This window comes from Sceloporus occidentalis, unplaced genomic scaffold, assembly GCF_023333645.1.
Source record: "Sceloporus occidentalis isolate IW3139 unplaced genomic scaffold, rSceOcc1.0.p SCAF_3, whole genome shotgun sequence".
NCBI lineage: Eukaryota > Metazoa > Chordata > Lepidosauria > Squamata > Phrynosomatidae > Sceloporus > Sceloporus occidentalis.
In genome coordinates, this window is record NW_028316983.1 from 183,885,732 (window position 1) to 183,909,958 (window position 24,227).

General features: G+C 40.0%; 1 protein-coding gene across 6 annotated transcripts in view; it reads right to left on the minus strand.

Moving 5' to 3' along the window:
• The window catches only part of MTCL1 (microtubule crosslinking factor 1), a 121,832-nt gene that overhangs the window by 77,997 nt on the left and 19,608 nt on the right, over positions 1-24,227 (minus strand). For all 6 annotated transcript variants that reach the window (XM_089517054.1, XM_089517053.1, XM_089517050.1 and 3 more), the window contains exon 3: positions 22,789-22,947. In XM_089517054.1, the coding sequence (XP_089373180.1) occupies positions 22,789-22,947 (159 nt within the window). The remainder of the gene's footprint in view (positions 1-22,788; positions 22,948-24,227) is intronic.

The following is a 24,227-nucleotide window of genomic DNA, read 5'->3' on the forward strand; positions in this document are numbered from 1 at the left end:
TTCTAAAAAGTTTCCTGATAGGCTCATTTTCAGTGAATTGTGGTTATTTTTGTTTTTTCAATTATAGAACATAATTTTGTTCCATTTCAATCAGATGGAAGAACAATAGTTGTATAAGCTTAATACAATCACTATGACAAACATCTTTTTAACAATAACAACAACAGCACAATAACAAAAAGTGACACTATTTGGAAAATGCCACATTATTTGATGACACCTCACTGATTCCTACATCCTTGCAATCAGGCAATACCCATTGGTCTGTGAAACCAATAAGATTATGTTGTTGCTATAAAGAAATCTTTTGTTCTCCCTTTGTATATTAAGGTGGTTTGCACTGATTGACAATAGACTTGCATTAGATCAAAATAAAAGTGGTGGCAGTGGAGCTTAAAACTGTGCTAAACAGCACTGTCTGCAAATTGTTCCAGCTTTCCATTATCTAGCAAGGGAAGAATAAAACAAATTCAATAATGAAACCATTAGATTGTTGTAACCAGAGAACCATGCTGCTTTCAAGACTAAAAAAGACCCATGTTAGAGAGTTAGGATAGATAATATGCTGTCGAACTTGAGAATATTCTGCTTCTATAGCCAGTCTACTTAACATGTGCATTGTAATGTCAGAGTTATGAAATCATATGAGACTGTGGCTCCTGTATAACTGCCTGAATGGGCAGGTGCACAGTTGCAAGGTTTTGTATTTTAGCAACCTGGTAGTCAGAATATTGTAAAAATTAACTTTACCATTAAAAAGTGACATAAAAAGATTTCATTGTGTAATGCTGGTTTGCCAAGGTTCATGTTTTGAGCAAAGACATTTCAAAGCTTTGCAATGTGTCTAGAAAATAAATGAGCAACATTCCACAATTATTTTTACATGTTCAATGCATTGTTCAACATGATATGCTTAATATCTTCAGAAGAAGCTCTACAGAAATGAATGAAAGATAGTGAGATGGATTCACATTTATGGGCTTTCTATAGTTGATCCACTGAAATCAATAGCATTTTAAAGTATGGCAGAGTCTGTATTCAACCAATATTTGTATACAGTGGAATCACCATCCATGCTATATACAGTGTAACTGGGGGAAAAAAGGTCTACATTTCACACACAATGCCATATTGATAGACATAGGGCACATTCACACTATGGAAATAAACTGGTGTGGAACTGGTTTATTTCCATGAAGTTCTCACTCCAACCACAGTTGGTGCAGTTGGGGGAAGGTACTAAAAAGTCCACTTAGGCCAGTGCATTTAGCATCGGATCCCTTAGCGGTTCTTTTTAAAAGCTCCTCAATGATCCGAGTCTCCGATAGTGAGAATAAGCTATCAGATCAATTTGGATTATGTGGGACCCCCAGGTACAGTTCTCTCTTCTCCTCCTCCCTCCTCTCCCTGCCGCCACCTTCTTCCTTCCTCCTCCTCCTTTCCCAATGTGATTTCCGTGTCCACCCTCCCAGTCTCCCAATCCCTTCGGTCAAGTTGGCCTGGTCCAGCCTAGGAAGTATCCATGCTTTAACGTCTACTGAGTTTCAAATCATTTCTTTTAAAATGACAGTTTCAGTGTTACTTGCAAAGCAATTACTTATTTTTCATCTGGGAGTTTCAAAAACTAGTACAGTTGAGCATCGCCTTAAGCGGGGAATCCGTTCCAGAACCCCCCCCCCCCCGCGTAAGGTGAATTTCGCCTATGCGTGAGCCCCATTCAAATGAATGGGGCATGCGGCAGCACGGTGACGTAACAGTGTGTGCATGCCATGGGCGAGCACCCCATTCGTTCAATTGGGACGTGCCACCCCGCGCACTCCCCGCGGCTTGAGCGCATACACTCAAAGCTGCATATAGCGCGCCCGCGTATAACACAGGCACAATGGTACTTTTAGATTTAGAAAGATAAATAAAATATTAAAAATCCTGAAATCTTCCAAAAATAATTAGTGGCAGTAATAGGAACCATCACCTATTAAAATCATAACATTGTTGTTCTTTCACTACTGAAGATATGATGTTAATACTATGTTTAAAAAGTTAACATATAACACTGAATGTCATATGACTGAAGCAGAAAACATTGCATCCTGAGGATGTTCCAGGAAAATATTTCTTGTCACTTTCTATGTTAAAAGTAATTATTATAAATAAGTGTTTTGCCATAGAGTTTTATAGACTTTACTATCATATGTGGAAAATAGCGGTCAGCATTTATTTTGCATATTTACACTAACCACTGTATGAATCCCTTTGCTATTTTTTAAAAAGTCATGTTTGAAACTAGACTTCCTGTGTGACAGCAATAACAGAAATGGATCCCAGTCGTTAAAAATAAATAAATGATGACAGGAGGAAGCCACATCCCTCACATATACTGCTCCTTCCCACAGACACCACAGAATTACACCTCCCTGTGGGCTGACAACGAGCTTGCATCTGTTTAACGTAGGAGGGGCATTTCCCCTTCCCCTAGTCCTGGTAGCATCCATACAGTACCAGATAGGCAGCATCCAAACAACATCAGATAAAATTTCATGGTACAAAGAGTAAAGACATACCCTGAAATCATTACTTCCTTTAAAGAGAGAGACAAGTAATGCAGCCTCAAGTCAAGAAGCAAAAGAACTATCATCTTGTTCCTCAACATGGATAACCAGAAGCCTCCAGGAAGTCACCAGGTAGAATATGAAGCCTGTAGCTTCCCTCATGTTGTTTCTCCTCAATAAGTATGGCTCGGAGAGACATACTATCCTAGAATCCAGTGGTCATCCATAGTCATTATGATAAGTAGCCACCAATAGCCCAATTATCCACAAATCCATCCACCAGGAATCTAAATACCCACTTGAAGAATTATTTGGAAAAATGGAAAGTTCATTGCATGATTGTTGCAGTTGTAATCTGAGACAAAAGAAGTATTAGATAAAATAATTATAAATATTCAATATTTATTTATTTTACTGCCTGAAAATTCTAGAGAAGTAGACTTATGATACACATAATATTGAATCTTGCATATCTGGACACTTACACTGACAATCACACCTCCTATACTTCAGAATGCAAGTATTTTGACAAAGGCATTTTTATCTACAATTACTAATTGGAGTCAAGTCACTGATTGTAGATAAGACAAGTGAGCTCCTTGACACCATTATTCAATGGCAGCCATTAAAGGCCAGAAGCTTTCCCTTCTCCAAAGTCCACAGGTCTTTCCATCTGCTGTGCAGTGTCAGAGTAGTTCTTGACACATCAGTTCCTGATGAAAATGAAAAAGCATTATAAATGCTTTGAGGAGTTATTTGAAATGACAGTTTAGAAAAGTGATCAATACATACATATTGCAGAAGAACTTTTTCAAAACAGTAAATCCTATCGAAATGCATAGGCTTATGCAGCATGTGCTTCCTACAGTTTTATAAAGCACGGTATAAACCAGAAGGTCACTAACTTTATCAAGATCACAATTCTCATAATATACTGTATTTTCTGGCGTACAAGACTACTTTTTAACCCAGGAAAATCTCAAAAGTCGGGGGTCATCTTATATGCCGGGTGTTGTCTTATAGGGTAGGTGCTGAAACTTCTGAGCCGGAATGGAGAATCTGTGGTCGCCACATATGGTGGGGGGAGCTCAAAAATGGCCGCAGCCGCATCCCCACCATATGCGATGATCATATGAAAGCAGCTATCGCTTTGATAGTCTTGGAGACAGGGAGGGCTGGGCAGGCAGGGAGAGCTGACCAATCCAAGCAGCCTTTGTATACAACAAGGTTTCTGGAGAATCTGCGGTTGCCACATATGGTGGGGGGAGCTCAAAAACGGCCGCAGCCGCATCCCCACCATATGCGATGATCATATGAAAGCAGCTACCGCTTTGATAGTCTTGGAGACAGGGAGGGCTGGGCAGGCAGGGAGAGCTGACCAATCCAAGCAGCCTTTGCATATAACAAGGTCTCCTGTTAAGTACCTGCATGTCATAAGCATTTGAATTAAAATTACCATATTGAAATCAAATCTGATATGTGTTTTTTAATTTTTATTTGGTGTGCATTGGAAGAGGGGTAGTCTTATATGGCGAGTATATCCCAAGCTCTGTATTTTAACGGGAAAAGTTGGGGGTTGTCTTATACGCCCAGTCATCTTATACGCCGGAAAATACGGTAATTTTGGAGTGATATGGGAAGAGGTATTTCTCAATCACTTTTAAATTTTATGCATGTTGCATGTTGCATGATGCATGTTGAATAATGGATATTGTATTTAATTTGGGACTTGGATGTCAGGGGCCTGAACATGTGAAAATGCCAAGCAGTTCCTGAAATTTCTACAGTATGAACATGCTTTCCATCTGTTCTGCTAAGCTTCATCTGACCTTTTCCTATTAGACAATTCTTCCCTGCCTTCCTCAGCTCTATTACCTCTTTTCATCTTTGTCCTGCTTGTCTTTGACTACAAGTCAGTTTGACAGGCACCACTGTTCTTCTGAGATGTACAACTCAGTGCTATACACTGAGTAGCAGAAATCAGCAACTGTTGGGATCCAATAACCCCAATGATGTCTAGAATATAAAAAGTACTATAATGCACAACCAGTCCACACCTCATATTTTTCAGATGAGGATATCCGTATATTACACTATGTACAAGTGAGATAATGTTTGTTACTAGGCAATTCTCTCTCGGGCTTGAACACATAGTCTTTACAGCTTGAGTCATGATGACTTAAGATTCCTTCCAAATCATCTGCAATGTGAAAATTAAAGCCCAGTGGAAATAGAAAGGAAGGGAGGAGCTGTGATAATTTTCAGACATGACTTTACCCTTTCAATTCTGGGTTGGTTTTTTGGCATACTAGTGTAGTGGCAGCTTGTGCTTGTAAGAATGGTGGAACAGAGATTGGAGACAAGAAGTCATCAAAGTCAGAGACAAGAGATCATACCAATGAAACCAAATAAAACTAATTTTCTATTACTACCCATCCTCCAACCTTGCCTTGAAACTTCACCAAGTCTCTTCCTCTTCTAGAAAGTAAACAGTTACTATAAGAGTACAGTATTTTTTAATTTTCTGTTTAACCCTCCTCCCATTCTTCATATGGACAACCTCTGATCAAGAAGCAAAAATGTGCTTGTATTTGCAGTACCTTTTTTATGTCATATATTTTTGTTCACTCTACCACATCTGCAGTGAAAGCACAAAGGGAAAAATAAACCCTCTCTAGAAGTAGCCTATTGTTTGCCTGGTTCTTGAGTGAGAGTGTACTGGCACACTTGGGAAAACTGACAGGCTCTATTTAAACATATAGAGTACAAGCCAAAAAGAGGATGAAAATGAGTACTTGTAAATATAGCTTGGAAAGAGGCCATATGAAAATTAGTGTTATTATCTTGCATGGCAGTCTAGCACAAATTAACACAACCTCTCAGCTCATGCACAGATTCCTATTTCATAGGAAAGTTATTTACACAATTAGTTCAAAGGGTGTGTTTTTTTGATACTTGATTCAGTTTGAAGGAAGATAGTGAAGTCCTGATGTAATGCAATATTGAAAAATGTAGCCAATATGTCATATGGGGGGAAGCAAAACAAGTTCCTTGAGGGTGCAATCAAAAAATGAATGCAGGTCCTGTGCATGTGTACGCTTCAGTAAATAATAATCATAATAGAGCTATCAAGGTAAAAGTCTTCAGGAATGGTTTACCATTCCCACCTTCTGTGCAGTGCTAACAAGAATTAGCTGTGGTCCCACTGCTGTTGTCTCTGAGAAATCTTCTGCCAACATCAACCTCTATGGCTGCTGCTGCCAGTAACTGTTTGGCACATTTTGTTTGGCTCCTCAGAATAGAATACTAAAGTTAGGGTTGTCCCTGTTGTTGTATTTCCAATTTCTATGTATGGTAGTGAAAGCTGGATGGTGAAAAAAATAATAAGAGAATAATCTAATTTGAAATGTGGTGCTGGAAGAGAGTTCTATGGATATCCTGGACTGCCAAAGAGACAAATAAATGGGTCCTAAAGCAAAGCAAATCTGAACTCTCCCCTAGAAGCCAAAATGACTAAGCAGAGACTGTCATATTTTGACCATATCATAAGAAGACCTGACTAACTAGAAAAGACAATGATGCTTGGCAAGAAAGAAGGCAGGAGGAAAAGAAGACAACATTACAGATGAACAGACTCTAACAAGGTCTGCAAGAGGTAGCCATCATAGGGTAGCCATCAGTTGAAATCTATTTGATGGCAGTTAACAACAGCAACAAATCATGATCAACAGCACACGACAGTGTTATACTGCAACTGAAGGAGATTCAAAAGCATTTATTCAGCAAAACCTGTCCCTCACTTTGGCAGAGACATAACAGATCTACCCCTTACTGCAAAACCCAACACATCAGCCCTGGGAGTTGCCTTTTCTTTATTTTCCCCAGAGTTCTATTCAATTTATTTTAAAAGGCAAGCAACACATTAACAATCAACCAAAGCAAACAGCATCCTTCTTTATTTTCTATACACAGAGAAGAAAAAGCTATTACAGTGATTTCTAATATTGCTAGAAAACATATTATGGATCAGGAAAAGAAAAACAGACTGCTTGCCTGTCTTGCCAACTCGTCACATGTTCTGGACCTATGCTGTAGGCAGGAGATGAGGCGTAGGGGCAAACTACATCAAGAAGCATATGTATCACATTGCAAGGGATTTTTTAAGCTTGCTAAGTAGCCTCAAGGCTGTAAAGCAGTACACTTTGTGAAAATGGAGTCACTTAGCTCTAGAGCCGAATTAGGAAAATGTTTCCAAATGACCGCAAAAAAAGGGGGGAAAAAGGAAAAAAAGAACAGGCTGTGGTGTGTGGGTGTGCTGTTTTTCTTTCATTTTGCTTTAGGGCCAGCTCCCTGCACTGTTATTTCATTTTCAGAGATAGATATTTGCAAGTTCCTCTGTGCCTAACTGGCATTTATTAACATTCTTTGCTCTTCCTCTTAATCATGGCTATCATTTCCAAAATGAAACCATGCTTGCTTCTCCACTATTCTAAAATCTTCTGTAACAACTATCCCATCCCTGTTTTGTTCATTTCATGGTTCTCCTTCTGTCAAATTCTGCTGCTTAACATAAAACTCAGGTCAGTCTCTCAACACTATGCCCCTCTCCTTTGACTTGATGTGCTTCTGTTGTGCCTGCAGGTTTGTGGGGTGTGTGCGCGCGTTGTAATTTGTTTAAAATCTGGCTGTGTCCTATAAAACATGGCTACAAATCATGCTTGTGATTTTGCCATCTTTGAGAATCAAATGGACCTCCAGAAGTTGTTAACCTTAGATTCCCATCAGCCCTGGTTCATGGTGGGAAAAACTGGGAAATACAGTCCAACAACATCTGGAGAGCCACATAATATCAACCCTACTAAAATAATCTGGGCTATTTTATATTGTAAAAATTTGTCATGTCTGGCCTAAACCATTATTTCCCACGGAAGTAGACTCACAAAATACAGATAAATAAAATTTACATAAGCACTGATGTACCAAGTTCACATTAATGTAATGATTCTACACTACTTGTGACTAACAATTGGAATTAGGCCTCTATGCCCTTGGGAGGATGGAAGAAACCTGAACAGGATTTAAAACAATCTAGCCAAGAGATGAAAGTGGAAATTAAATGAGTGTTAACAAAAAGATAGAACAAAGATGATTCTAACAAATCAGCAATTTGAATCAGTTTGGCATTTTAGTAACACAAACAGAATGGTTTGTGTTTTTCTTGTACATGCTTGATAGAAAATAATTAATTTCACACTGTCCACTACCACAGACATTATATGTCTACAAAATCATAGAATTTCTAAGAAGCTATACAGTAGTAAAGTTCTTCAGAGCTGGAATGCATGTTCAACATATACAATATTAATTAAAATAGTAAGGAAATTAAATTGTAGGCAAGTGATGTGGATTTGTTATTGATATGAGTTTCACTGTGATCCTTAACTATGACAAGTCGCTCATCTCAGTTTTCAGTCAGATTTGTTATCCTCTGCAAAAATTCTAGTACTTTTACTATAAACCATTATGAAATCTTCAATATCTACCATTTTGATCTGCCTGGGAACTTTGCCAAACCCTTCAACCTCCATCAAACAAAGGGAATTCCTAAAGCAAATGCCATTTGTCTCATGTGTTCTATCATCACAGAGGTCCAACAGGCTATAGTCCTCATACTGAAAATTTATAACTATTTCCCCTCCAAAATCCATGCTTTTTATTTTGAGTGTCTAGCAGCTATTTATGTACTGTCTCCATGTGAGATGAATTAAAAATCTATCTACTCTGGAAAGTAATAATTTTTACAACAATTCTCTATGCGTAAATCATTCTTAGGTCATGCATTCACAACCAATTACATCTTTTAATCCTCTGTAGCTAAGATAAGAGGGCACAGTAAGGCACAAAAAAAAAAAAAGAAAAGAAAAGAAAAGAAAAAAAAGAATGACATCAAAATTATGCATGTTAACAGACACTTCAAGTTCAACCCTAGACTTTAAAAGCAAGCCTAGTACAGTATTTTAGTACCGCATTTGTAAAACAAAACAACAACACAAAAGCACAGACAGGCTTCAGGACACTTTGGAGGTATGCTGTTTAAATATGTGTGTGTACACATCTTAAGAGGCCTGAAGCTGCAACAAAGCTGCACTCCAGTCCTTAGAACTGGAGCGTGGCTTTGGTGTGGCTTCTGGCCTCTTAGGGCACATGCATCATTTAAACAGCATACCTCAGTCCAAAGTGACCCAAAGCAGCTTTCTTTTGGCTTGTCTGTACGGGCTCCTAATTTTAAAAAGTCAGCCATTATTTTTTTAGATGTCTAAAAGGCCCTAGATAAAATTCACTAACCAATTACTTTCATAGTACAGTGGTCCTTTCTTATCTGCAGAGTTCCATTTCACCTAGGGATGCCATATCCCGCCTGTAGGCGGGGCAATCCCACTTTTGGGGGTCCTGGCCCGGTCCCAGTCCGGTTTCCAGGCAAGAGGGGGGACTGCCCCGCCCGCAGCCACCCACCTCCTCCTCCTCCTCTGCCTCCTCTGCCCCCGCGCGCGCCCTGTATGGCCGCGGCTGCTCATGCAGCCGGCCGGCCATTTACTGTCTCCTCCTCCTCTGCCTTTCTAGTCCTGCGCGCAAGCAGGGGTGAGTGTGTGCTGCCGCCGGCCAGCCAGGGCCAAGACAAGCGCCCAGCGCGCGAGGCAGAGGCGGAAGAGGAGGTGGGTGGCTGCTGCCTGCCTGCTTCTGGTGCGCGGACGGGGAGCGCGCCAAGACAGGCGGAGGCAGAGGAGGAGGAGGGGCCTGCCTGCGCGCTCCCCGTCCGCGCACCAGAAGCAGGCAGGCAGCAGCCACCCACCTCCTCTTCCGCCTCTGTCTCGCGCGCTGGGCGCTTGTCTTGGCCCTGGCTGGCCGGCGGCAGCGCACACTCTCCCCTGCTTGTGCGCGGGGCTAGAAAGGCGGAGGAGGAGGCGGAGGTGGCTGCCTGCCTCTGCCACTGGAGTGCGCGGAGGGGGAGTGTGCCAAGGCGGCAGCGGCAGCGGAGGAGGAAGGATGAAGGAGGAGGAAGGAGAGGAGGAGGGAGGAAGGAGGGATGAAGGAGGAAGAAGAGGGGGAGGAGGAAGGATGAAGGAGGAGGAAGGAGAGGAGGAGGGATGAAGGAGGAAGAAGAGGAGGAGGAGGAGGAGGATTTCCATTCCATTTGTACAGGTTTGCTTTAACAATGATACTGGTGATGATGATGATGGTGGTGGTGGTATTGATATCAGCAAGCCTGTGAGGTGATTTTTACATACTCATGCGCAGTGAAGAAAAACCAAAGTCCCTTGACCAAGTACACACTTCTGAGAAGTATAGTTGGCGCGAGACACATGAAACTGAGGGCAAATCACTTCTTGTTAAACCACCTTGACATATTCAGTATGCATAGCTATGTGAACCCATGTTCAGTGTGAAACCCAAAGAGTTTGATTATGCAATAAGCCTCTGAAATATGCAAGAGATTACCATGTTAAGTAAAGCCATGTTCAATGCCCAAATGTGCTGTCCTGTGTTTTGGGATGGGGAGGGGGATGGTTTGGCCAGAAAGGGAAGTACATTTGTGCCATCTGTCTAGGAATAATGCTCAAATGTCCTCCATTTTGATCATGCCTAAGAAACATGCATTTATGTTAACATTTTTTTAAAAAGCAGCCATTTTTTTCGTGTGTCCTCCATTTTTTTAAAAAAAATTGTCCTACATTTGAAAATTTTGCCCTACACTTGTCCTACATTTGTCCCAGTTTGGAGGTCCTCACTTATGGCAACCCTAATTTCACCACCACCCTTGTGGATGGCAAAAACTGTGGGACCTTAAATCCCACAGTATTCAATGGCCATGAGGGCATGCACAGCTACTCTCCCAGAACTGTGTGCACATGTGGCCATTGAACTCAATGATGCTTACTGTCCACAGATGCACAAACCTGTGGATAGCAAACTTGTGGTTGGGGCGTGCGTGCTGTATTGGCTAATTTTGGGTTTCCTAAAATATTTTTGAAATTGATAAAAAATTTATATTCAGCACCAAGAGGAAGGGTTATGATCAATTGTATTTTCTCATCACTTTTCTACATTAAAACAGACTACAAGGCAGGGATGTCCATTGTGTCATTTAATGTTTAATTTGTGCTTAGAACCCTTAGCATGTGCTATTAGACAGAATTCCAGGATCAATGGATTTGTGCATGTTTGAATACAATTTTAAAACACTATTTTTGCAGATGAGCTTTTGCTCTTCATTTCAAAACCCCAGCAGTCAATTCCTGTTTGGACCAGTCAAAATTGTTAATTAACTGCATCTAATTCCTTTTTGGATGCAGTTAATTAACAATTTTAACTGGTCCAAGTCAGAAATACTGCCAATGGGAAGCAAGACAGGCTCTAGTGTATTTAAAGCATGGCACTTTTGCTAAAGCCCAAATTCTATTATTTATTTGGCTATGATTAACCCAAGGGACTTATCTCAGATTATTAATTTTAATAAAAGTAAGATGATATTGCACAAGATTTAGAGGTGGTCAGGCTTACAGATGAGTCTGTGGGGCAAGGTAAAAACAATTTAGTATGTTATTATTATCCAAAAGGCTAAATTTTCTGTTCCCCCTCAGCAACAGCAATAGAGTGATGGGTTGTGTCACCTGCCCTACTCCTCTCCTTTTCTTCCCTCTTTTTAAATCTGTGGTGAGAGACAAGTTTTGTATTAGGGGTGCAATGGTATTGGGAGAACCAGCATAGTGTATGAATTTGAGCACTGGACTACAACTCTGGAGACCAGGGCTTAAATCCTTGCTTGGCAATGGTACCCCACTGGATAACCTTGAACAAGTCACATGCCCTCAGCCTCAGAGGAAGGCAATGGAAAACCTCCTCTGAACAAATCTTGCCAAGAAAACTCCATGATAGGCTCACCTTAGGGTTATCATAAGTTGGAAATGACTTGAAGGCACACAACAACAAATGGTATGGAAGGGGTAGTATTCACTACTATTATTATGTTAATTGGGTTTTTAATTTGGCTAATCCAAAATGTTGGATCAGTCCAAATTTCACCTTAAGGGGGTGTGGGGGAATACCTTCTAAAGCATGATGCACTCCTGTTTGAAAACAAAATTGCAACTAGGCAGAAGATCTGGCAAGGCAGCCACTGGACACTACAGAAATGGGTTGTGAATATGGAACAGTGCCGATATCCTTAAAAACATCTCTGGACTATTTCATAATCCTAAAGCAGTGGTCCCCAAACTGTGCCGTTGAAGAGATTTTGGACTTCAGCTCCCAGAAACCTCACCCATGTTGACCAATAGTCTGGGATTCTGGGAGTTGAAGTCCAAAGAGGACCACTGTATTTACTATCAAAAATGCAACAGTTTTTATCCCCTCCTAAATGTTCCTAAATTCTCCCCATTTCAAAGGTAAGAAAATCCAATGAATTTCCTGGCCAGTGGTTTTGTCAGTTACTCCCTTTTCCAATCCACTCTGTTCTAAAAATTCCCCCATCTGCAATCCCCAAGCCTTTAATGGCAGCAAGGTAAAAAAACCCACCTGTTCCCTACCTATGGGTGGGAGACTCCAGTCATGGGACTTTCACATTCAAGCCACAGTAATGCACATACTCTACATAAAGTGTGCTACTACAACACAGTGGTAATATACACAAGTTGTGCATGGCACTACAATGTTCATTTTCCATGTGTATCTATATATGTGCCTGTTGCCTAGCGTCACATCCCATGACACTTAGATCCCTACAAAAATAGCACCAAATTGCTCCAGATGGGAATTTGACAGCACTAAAGCAAAAGAATGTTATATTCAAGCTTCACTCAAGAGGCATCATACACCCTAGGATTTCCGTATTTCAGTAAATGCAGACTGTGTAAAACAGTTCTCTACACATATCCTTTGCTTTGTCACATCTGAGCTCTGCTTCTGCTGTTCTTATAAACATGTCATTACAATGTGAGTTTGGAATGAGCAGTACATGGGAAATCTTTATGTAAAATATTTTTTTACAGTCATTTAGTTTTGAAATCTGACAGAGAAAGATGGTTTCCAGTGTTCAATCTTTGTATACATTCTCAAAAGATAACAGCAGAAAACCAATCCAACTAGGGGTTGCCTAGCTGGCCACTAACTACTATTAAAGCATCACTGTATTATCTCCTATTTGGTTTTTGAATAAGTAAAAAGATGGAGTTGTTCTATCTGCCTTCTGCCTTGGTCTACAGGAAAGTTTCAGAATATTTTTTCAAAGGACTTGAAAATACCATGCCTGCGATAGCCTTGAACTGTGCAGTGGCAGAGCACAAAGGATGAGAACCAAACTTTATTAGAAATCTGTCAATGACAGAACAATCCAAAGAGATGGATTTTACAACTTTAGTACTATGTTAAAAAATAAACTAACACCTAGAAGAGTACCTAAGAATTGTGTGACTATAATATATGCACAGGTAAAATAGCAGAGCTGAGCCATCACCCAAACATAACAGAAAATGGGGAAAAGAATTTTAAAAACAAAGAGTTTTGGCCCAGATTATCCAAAAGACCATTATCTACAATATGAGCCTGCATGAGTTTGAAAATCCTCAGGGACGAGTTCTTTTCTTGGTCCCACTATTGCTACAGCCATGTTTGGAGGGGACGTGAGGCAGAGCTTTTATGCTGGCTACTCCCAGGCTGTGAAACTCCCTCACACAAGAATTGAGGTTGGCTCGCTCTCTGCACTCGCTTTCTACTGGCAGGTGAAGTCCTTTCTGTTTATCCAGGCCTTTGGGTGGCTCTTTTAATTAGCTTGTGTTGGATTGTACTTTTATTATCATCATTATTTTAAATGTCTTTTAGCACCAATTACAATTAATGTTTTTAATACGATTGTTCAATTGTTTTTTTAATTTTTGCATTATCCGTTGTTTCAACTGTAGCTGTTTTATATACTTTTAAACTTTTAATTTGTTTTGACCCATGTTGCGATTCACCTTGTGTCCCAAGTTGGGAAAAGGGCAGGATACAAATCAGAGAATCCCCAAGTGAAAGAACTATTCAGCAACTCCAAGTAAACCAGCTTCTGTGCAGGGAGTGCATTGACTCAGAATTCTATGGAGATTATCAAACTAAATGTGTCTCCCAAAATGATACTATGCAGAACTATTCTCCATCACAATATTTCAAATGATCATTTTTCTTCACTGCTTAGCTTTCACACCCATACAGAGAGATGGCTTGTACCATTCAGTATATATATATATATATATAAAGATATATAACTGAATATATCTTATCTAGTTTCTTCATAGTTGTCCTTTCAAGTCCTAATCCTCTTCTGTTTTCATGACTATGTTCTTCACTCTGACTATTGCCATAGTATGAAAAATCTTGAACTATTTCGATGTCTTCATAATCTACTTTAAAGTTATCTAAATCGTCTGTGGTCGTTATTTTTGTTTTTAATGTTCAACTATAAACCTGCCTTTCCACTTTTCTCCTTGCTTTTCTTCAATAATTGTTCCAAGTCTTGTATTTTCTGCTAAAAGTGTCATCTAGGTATATTAGATTATTGATGTTCCCTCCTCCAATTTCCACATCTCCTTCTTCTGAATCTGATTCTGCTTTACGTATGATGTTTTCAGCATACAAGTTAAACAGAGTGATAAAATGCAATACTGCCTGAACCCTTTTCCAATTGGAAATCATTCCATTTGTCCTGAAAGTAGCTTCTTGTCCTGAGTACAGGTCACACATTAGGATAATCAAATGTTGTTGCATCTCCTTTATCTCAGAGTGACTCATAGGTTTTTTTATCTTCGCAATCAACGTTTTGCTATAGTCTATAAAGCACAGGTTAATTTTCTTTTTAAATTCTTTTGTACATTCAATTTAATAATAAATAAATAAATAATCTAACATATGTTTGCAATATGATCCCTAGTGCCTCACCCTTTCCTGAACCGAACTTGAACATCTGGCATTTCTCTTTCTGTATATAGTAAAAATCTCTGCTGTAGAATTTTGAGTATCATCTTACTTACAAGGGAAAATAGTTCTTTCTTTACCATTAGAATGTATATTGAATCTTTCCAGTCTGGGGGCCATTGTTTTGTTTTCTATATTTGTTGACATATTTGAGATTTGTTCCCTTCCTGTGTAAGGGAAGGGCCCATTGTATATCCTCCCCACTCTAGGTTTGAATTTCCCTTTGGTTTCTCAGACCTTGTTGAAGAGATCTCATCAGAAGGTAGGCTGCTCAAAAATGACTACCAGGTACTCCAAATTCAAAAAGTAATGCTACCCAAATACACTAGCCTCATCAGTTCTGTCTGACACAGAACTCTGGGTCTATAAAATGTGCACAAACATGACAGAGCAGAGCTAAAACATTATGTAATTTTAAAAATCCTGAATATATTATCCCAATGGTGAAAAGCTGCCTGTGCACAACAAGCAATTTGAAGGGAGAAGGGAAAGAGATATATATATTTTTTAACTAAGTTGTCGTCGTCGTCGTCATCATCATCATCTTCGCTGTTGTTGTTATTTTTTAGTTAAATAATCATTAAAGTCAAGTGACAATATACCAAGCAGAACTGACCTTCTCACTTCTTAAAAAAATTAAATTCTCAAGAGAAAATCCCTCTTTCCCCCCTTAGTTACTAAAATAAATTATGGTCATTCTTTTGCCATATTTACAAAGCAAAGCTGACCTATCTGAAGCATTCCTTTGCATGCCTACTGCAAACAGTGAACAATCTGGGACTCTTGGTAAGATTATACACATCTATTTAAACTGCCTTTTTTCACTTTGGAGACATGCTGGATTTCAAGGAAACGTCTTCTTTGAATTGCAAATGGACATTAAGAGCCCGTTCACACTAGGAAATAACCCAGTGTGGAAACTGGGTTATTTCCATTGATTTACCACGATCAAAATTCTCTCTGGCATTGATTTGTCATGATCGAATCTCTCCACGGCATTTTATCCCGATTCCCGTTCACACTCGGGAACATGGTAAAATGCCATGGAAAGATTCGATGCTGACAGTTGCGGCTGCGGGGGCAGATGAGGAGGGGAAAGAGGAGGAAGACAGCAAAGTGAGGAAGGCAAATCCTGGGCAGGTGTGGGGGGCAGATGAGGAGGAAGAGCTGGAAGAGGGCAGAAGGAGGAAGGCAGATCCAGGGCAGATGGGGGGCAGATGAGGAGGAGCAAGAGAAAGAAGAGGGCAAGAGGAGGCAGGCAGATCCAGGGCAGGTGGGGGGGGGGCAGATGAGGAGAAGAAAGAGGAGGAAGAGGGCAAGAGGAAGAAGGCAGATCTAGGGCTGTGTCCGGCGGGGGGGAGGAGGAGGAGGAAGAGCAGAGCTGACGGGATGCTTCGAATGGGATTGACTTGTAAGTTCTCATTGGTGACTCCTGCAAAAAAACAATTTCTTTTGAAGGGAATCTCTGAAATCCCCATCTCAAAAAACCCGGGTTAAGGAGGATTTACACTGCTCTGCCCCCGGAATTGGGGTTAGGAAAATCTGGTGCAGGTATGAATGACCCCCAATTTAAACCAGTTTGCTAACTGGTTTAAAATGTAATGTGAATGGGCCCTCAATTTTCTTGAATTTGAAAATCTACCACATGGCCAAAAGGGGGAGGTGCCAGCCTGCAGATAGCCCTCCCTACCATCTGAACTAAGACCAGAAATAGAAAATGCAGGCTTATGACTAATATCTTCACTTTCTTTCTCCTGTTTGCCTGATGAAGAAGGCAGTGTGACTTGGAAAGCTTGCAACATATAATTGTGCATTTTGGTTGGTCCAATAAAGGTATCATTGCTTGGATGTTATTGGATTTGCTTTTTATATTATTTGTCTCCTTTCATCTCACAGACAAGAAAGATTTCGATGTTTGGATGAAATTAGTATAAATGTTGTAAAACATTTATCGGTTTGTAAAGTTTGCTGCTCACAAGCCAGGGTAAAATATAAAAAGTCAAATGGTATAGAAAACAAGGCCCCTGTTTCTGTTAATAATGAAAGCTCACAAAAGCATCAAGTGGTGGTACCATGTGGCACACAGCTGGTATCCAGCTTCATTTAACGGACTGGTAAAGGGATTTGTTCCAGGGTACAGGCCTTCTTCTGTTTGCAGCATTGCTATGGCATCACACAGTGTTCTTAAAGAGAAATTTCACACAGGAAGAGTCATTGTGCCATGGTTGCACCCAGAAGCAGGAAAGGGTTTCACATGTACCCTCTGCTTCCTGAAACCTATTTGCACTGCCTTCTTCTGGATGGCATCATAAAGAGAGAAAAATGAAAAAAAAAAAACCTTTCACACAGGAGATAAAATACAATTTCTAATTATAGGAACAGTAGTAATTTTTATATTGTTCTCCCTGCTGGCCATTTGGATTTCATATGCCACCCTGCAAAAAATAAAAGGGGAGCCATCAGCTGCTAAATACAGCTGTTGCACAGAAAATAAATCCCTCTTTCTTTCAGGTTACACAATTTCATTCACTTGTTGCTAAACGGTTTTATAACATTCATGTCAAATCATTCTGCAGCTGCTCCCCCATTCCTAATCCTCCCTGCATTTTGTCTCTTTCAGCAGCGCTACCCTTTACAAAGCAGCTTGAACTCTGCCACTGCACTGTTTGCTTTTTTCCCCACTCTTCTTTAGCTCAAAGTTCCTAGACGAAACAAAGAATACACCAACACACACACTAGGCAGCTGCAAAGAAAATGTAGCTGCTTTACTGAAGAAACAGAAGAGGCTCCATACATTTTCAGTGCTTTTGTGGAATGTTGAGTAGGAGCAGCTCACTTCCACTTCGCATGGGCTAGCACAACTCAAAGGCTGGATCAACAATATCCTGCCTCCAGCACCTGCATATTTAGAGTGCAATCCTAACTGCCCATGACAGCTAAGGGCCAGCTGAGCCAACCTTGCTTTGGTGTAGTGATTTCAGTGTTAGACTATGAGACCAGGGTTCAAATCCCCGCTTGGCCATGAAAATCCACTGGGTGACCTTTGAGAAGTCACACTCTTTTATCCTCAGAGGAAGGCGAACTCCCACTGAAAAAATCTTGCCAAGAAACCCTGTGATAGGTTCACTTTAGGGTCGCCATAAGTCAGAAACATCTTGAAGGCATGCAACAACAACAACAACAACAACAACAACAACAAAGGACAAATAAGTGTGGGAAAGTCTGACAAGAGCATCTCTGTATACAGTATAAGGAACAAATGTTGAAGGAGTTCCTTTTTTTCTACCGAGGAACCTTTGAAAGGCATTTTCTTCTGATCCCTCTAAGGCTACAAAATATTAACTTTCATCCCTCCATGCCTAACATGATGATTTCACAGCTTTGCATTTCCAAAATAATCCTGAAGTGAAATAGCATCTTTCAATTACAGTGAGTTCCCTCCGGAAACAGTTTATCTGATTTTCAGATTATCTAGGCCCTAAGGTTCAAAACTGGCTGTAAAACAACACTGAGAAGCCCAGCTGTTTTAATGACTAAAAGAAATAGCTTGGCTAATGTTCAGAAATGGCTCAGGATGATCTCTACCTACTACCTACAATCATGGATGAAGTTGGTACTGGATCATCTTAGCTAGCCCTTTATCCAGTCACAGATAGACTAATTTTCTTTTCAAATGTTATATTAATGTCTCCATTGTACACAAGCTAAATTTATCATCCGGTCTGGGGATGATAAACTGTAATCTGGAAAAGGTAAATTTTCTATGTTCTTCAATGTAGAATATTCAAGAGTTCACAAACTCTGTCATATTAATTCCAACAACAACCTAAAGATGGGCAACCATGGTCATGTTACAGATGCAGAAATGAAGCTTATAACTTCCAACACAAGGAACACATTGCTACGGACATTTTTTCCTTCAGGATATAACTTTTGTGGAACCCAGTTATATAAACAGGTACAAATTCCTGAGTTTCTTTATATAAATATCCCCAACAAATCCTATACGTATAGCAGCTATGTGCTATATTTCAGAGGAAGAAACTGGCAAAACCATTTCTGAGCATCCCTTTCCTTAGAAAACCCTATGAAATTAATAGGGTAGTAGTCATGTGTTGACAGGTGACCTGAAAGTGTGTGTGTGTGTGTGCGCGCACACACACACACACAGAGTGGTTTTAAAATCCACTGCCTGTTACTCTGCACAGAAATTTCTTCATATCACATCATAGCATTACACTGCTGTAGGAAACATTATAAAGAACAGTCTCCAAGGGTTTTCTAAGTCCAGGTTCATAACTTTCATCTGGAAATTTCAGCTTTCAGAATACAGTATAGCCAGGCTATTGACACAGCCATGTCCGTATGACAATATTACATTTCACTGTCTCTCAATTAATTTCAAAACATAATTCCAATTGCAAAAACCAAAACAAATCAAATAAAAACTTTGAAGTCTTAAGCAGCCTGAGTCACTGTGCTCTAAAAACCATCCTTCTGCTCTAAAAGCTGATCAATCTTCACAAAAAAGCCCTTCTATACTTTAGAGTTTAGTTAGGTGGGATCAGGACTTTCTTAATGACTAAACTCAAGCTGTTTCACTCCCTTCTACAACAAATTTACCTCATACATATTTCAGAATTTTATAAGTATTAGGACACTTTTATGTTCATGTGAGCTTTTGCTTTATAATTGGATATTGCTGTAGGAATGATTGCTATAGTTTACTCTGGTAGTTGGGCTCTAGATCTGCCAGAACTGATATAAATTGCTTTTACTGTTTCTTTGATCCATACATAGGCGGGTTACACACCGCCATTAAAGTACGCACGGAGTGCATACTAGGGTTAGGGAAGTGCGGTGCTTCCGCACCTCCCTATCTCTAATATGCGCTCTGCGCATAAAAAATGACAGTGGCCGTTCCAGACAGCCGCCGCCATTTTTACGTAGCGGACGCTGTGCATCCGCACATGTCGCGGTGGCTATGACATCGCGAGTGCGCCAGCAGCGCTTCGTGGCGTCATAGCCGCGCCGCAAGAAGGAGCTCCATTTTGGAGCTCCTTTTTTGCTGCGCGAGGGAGTCATGCGGTTTGCATGCAGCGGCTCCCTCGTGCAGCAAAGAGCAGCGCCGGCAGACCGCCGTATTTCGGCGGTCTGTAAAGAGCCATTGTGTTTTTACCACCATTTCCACATCCTCTTTATGGTCATCTTAACCATTTTGCTTTTTGAGGGGACATTTTTACTTTTTTCCTGCCACTGCAGGTAGAAAGACGGCATAAAACTATTTAAATAACAAATATAAAACCCAAATAACACCGTCTTCCTATACTGTGCCCTCCACTTTCATGTTTTGGAAGTGAAAAAAAGGTGCAGCTACTTTTACACAAATGATTATGTGTCTGAAGGGTTTAACAGACTTAATGACAGGCGGCTCACAGTTTCCAGGAATAGGATTCTAGGAATCTTCTTTTTATTTTGTTGCTTTCTTTATTTGTAAACTGATATTTTTTCACAGGATGCTTTATTTGTGTCATGCAGACAGGGCTTTTGGCCTGAAAAAGATGGACCAAAAGAAGTGGTTTCCAGCCACTTCTTGGGAGTAGCGTTCAGATGACAAGACATTGAAGCAGATGGCATGGAAGAGTGGCAAAAGGCCGCTCCAGCCTCAATCGGGCTGGGACCACGGCCTCCACATGACCTGCTCCTGATGTAGGCTGCCAGCAGGAGCAGAGTGGCTTCCAGTCGCTTTGGGGACATGCATCATCTGAACGCCATGCCCCCGAAGCGGCTGGAAGCCACTTCTTTTGCCCAGTTTGTTTCAGGCCAGAGTTATGTAATAATAATAATAATATTTATTTGTATACCGCCCTATGGGAAACCAATCCGGGCGGTTGACAACAGTAAAATATAAAATGCAACAATTAAAAACACTTTATCCCTCCCCCCCCCCTTAAGACAGTATTAAACAGTATAACATATTAAAAACACAATATCAAAGCATAAAAACAACAATTAAAAACTAAAACCCCTGATATCCCTCTGTTGATCCTCAACCATCACTAAGATGGGGCCACGGGAGGAATGAGGGAATCAGGGAACCTGGGCCAGGATGGTTAATCTGGAAAGGCCTGCCGGAAGAGATCCGTCTTGACAGCTTTTTTAAAGCTGTCTAATGATGTCAACTGACGGATCTCATCTGGCAGGTCGTTCCAGAGTTTGGGGGCGACAGCAGAGAATGCCCTCTGGGAGGTCGCTGCAAGCCTAGATTTTAGAGGCTGCAGTAAGTTCTTCCCAGAGGACCGGAGAGCGCGGGGAGGATTGTACGGGAGGAGGCGGTCCCTGAGATAGCTAAAGGCAGCAGTCTCTCGCCTAAATCCAATTGTTAGTTCCAGCTAGAGTGGATGCAATGAAACAGTGGGATTTATATAAGTGTTGCCTTACTATCCAGTAATGGCTTCAAGGATCTATTTTATTCTTATTCATTTTAGACACATTTTAATGTTTATCAAATGTTATATATCATTACTCTCTGCTTTTATTTCTTTTTCTGAGTAAGATCTAGACCTGCTAAAATCAACTGGACAATCATATCTTATGGCCCCTTGATTTCAATGTCTTTATTGCAACTATGATTAAATCTGAATCCAACCCTTTGTTTCATTAGGCAAAGTTCTATTATTAGTCCCCAGTAGAATATATCTGTTGAATTAATGGGAACTTGGTAAATCAACACACATGTAAAGCCCTATTAATTCAACAGGTGTACTTTAGTTGGAACTAAGTTTAATTTATCCACTGACATTTATTTAGTTTTTATGGACCAACATTACTGTTTGTTTTGTTTTTATACTGCTTGTAATAATGGTGTGTGTGTATGTACATGCAAGCATGTCTATCTCCTATAAATTTAGCTACTGATTTACAGCAATCCCATCAATTTCAAAAGGTGTTCTTAATCTAGGAATACAGAGAGGTGGTTTGCCATTGCCTTCCTCTGAAATATAGTGCCTTGGAAATGAAGACAGAGGTTGGAAAATATTTCTGATAAACACAAACTAAAGTGAAATTTCAGGAATCCAAACTGTAAAATACTCCATAAACTTTTGGGAATGATAATTCCCTAATCCTCCCAAAAAGAGATGCTGCTACATGATACCCGCATGTAGAATGATGAGTGGTTATGATTGCTTTTTGATTTAGTTCAAGGCACACAACCATCTTCTTTCTTTACACTATTTTTAATTGACATATAAAAAAGTATTATAAGTACCAAATAAAAGTGTGCTTTTTACATGGCCAAATGTATAATGTAAACACTTTTATTCTCTACATACAAAATATTAGTTGTACATAAAGCCAGTGCTCCTTTTGCTTGGCAGCATCCCCACAGATTTCAGTGAGGAATTAAACAGAGGCTTAGCCCCATGTGGCTCAATTAACATCTCTATTTTAAGTCTTCCAGATTTATTCAGTTCCACTACAGCAGGGTGGACAAAGTGCAGCTTTCCAAATATTGTTGTACTGTAATTCCCAGCATCCTAGTGAGAATTGCTAATGGTGAGAAATTCTAGGAGCCCTAGTCCAACACACTTCTGCACTTAGCTCACCCCTGTGTATAGGAAAAGTATTTAATATGGGGAACATTCTATAAAATGAGGAAAATTATTTAATCTTACAAAAATATGGAAACATGCTGATCAATCAAGGACAACCCATGTCAATAATCACTAATAGCATTTTGCCTGCAATAAGAGGCAAGTACCTTGCTGCAGCACTTGATAATCTATGAATCAAAAACTGGGTTTCTAGATGGTGGATACCACAGGACAAATGAAAGAAAACTACAAAATTTCAGAGACAGTGGTGAAATTCAGAAAAATAATCCTTTCCTTCTCCCTCCTGCTCCAGTGCAGATGTGAAAGGAGGTTTGAAAGGATTTAAATTAACTTTACTTGGCAAGTCATTTATATTCTAAACTGGTTACTGTTAACTGTGGGTCCAAAACACACTGCAGAAATAATCCAGTTTGAGACTACTTTAACTGCTTGGCTCAGTGTTAGGGAATCCTGGCAAATGTAATTTATTGCAACACCAGAGCTCTCTGACAGAGAAGGCTAAATGTCTCACAAAACTACAGCTCCCAGAGTTCCCTATCATTGAGCCAGATTAGTTAAAGCGGTCTCAAACTGGATTATTTCTCCAGTGTGTTTTGGACCTATGTTAGGTTGCAACGTACCTCTTTCAACCTGTCCAGCTCATTCTGCAATGCCTGCTTGGATATTTCCACCTCAATTATTTGTTGGCGAAGGACTTCATTTTCATCCTCTGCTTTAACACGCTTCTCTTCCACATTCTCCAGTTCATGGTGCAGCCTGACAGATACATCTTTGGCTACCTATTTAAAAGAGTAAACAAAGTTACTTAAGCTACAATCAAAACATAAAATATAAATACACAGGCTTGGATGAGGAGTCCTCCTTCCATTGACAGTTGGAAGGCTTTTGCTCCAACAGAGCTTTTCTACTTATGATGTAGAAGAAGCCATGGTGTTGATTCCACCTCCCTCTACGATCCACTACATCCCAGGAAAGATCAGACAATGGTGGTTGGAAGAAGCTAGATCCAATGTGTAAAAACCTGAAGACATAACCATGTCTTAGTCTGGAAAACCAATATGCAAAGGGAGCTTGCAGTACCTTTGAGACTAACAGAAAGACAGAAGTTGGTAGAATGAGCTTTCGTAGACTTACACCTACTTCTCCACATGCATCTGTAAAATTAGGCTCAAGTCTACAAACGGTCATGCTACCAATTGCTATTTTTCAGTTACACTCAAAGGTGCTGCAAGATCCCTTTGCATAAAAACTGAAGGTACTTATATACATAACTGAAAACACTATGGTAAAGCGGGGGGAGACATATGCACAGTTAAGGCTTGTGTGCCAGCTTCACCCATTCCAAGAGACATCAGATCTAACCACGTTGACACACACCTTAGCTGCTGGTTTATTTCCAGGCACAATTCAAAATGACAGTTTTGACCTTTAAAGCCCTATATTGCTCAGGTCCAGATAATCGGAAGAACCATATTCTCCCATATGAACCTATCTGTGCCTTGAGATCTTCTGGGAAGGCCCTTTTCTCTGTCCCACCACCTTCACAAGTATATCTGGTGGGAACAAAAGAGACAACCTTCTCGGTGGCTGGTCCCAAACTTTTGAATTCCCTTCCAAGAGTTGCTAGACTGGTACCTTTCTTGCTATCTTTCCACAAGATGCTTTAACTTTTTTTTTCATTTTGACAGGCCTTTCAGTACTGACTGCTCAAGGGAAGCAGGCCTTGCAAAATTGTACTGAACTATTTGTGTTTTGTTTCTTTTTTTATTTTTAATGGTTACATTTTTAACTGATCTTGATAGATAGTTTCATGATTTTTTAATAACTTTTGTTTTTGGTATATTTTTAACTATGTTACTTTTAACTGTTGTAAACTGCCTTCAGTCCACACTGAAACGGGATATAAAGAAATATGATGATGGCACTACTACTACTAGTAGTAGTAAGACTAATTTTAATCTTTAATTTTTTTACTCCAGTACATGATAATTAAATTCTACTTTACAATTATTTTTTGTTTCCTATACAGAAGATATTCTTCTATAAGTCTGTTTTGATT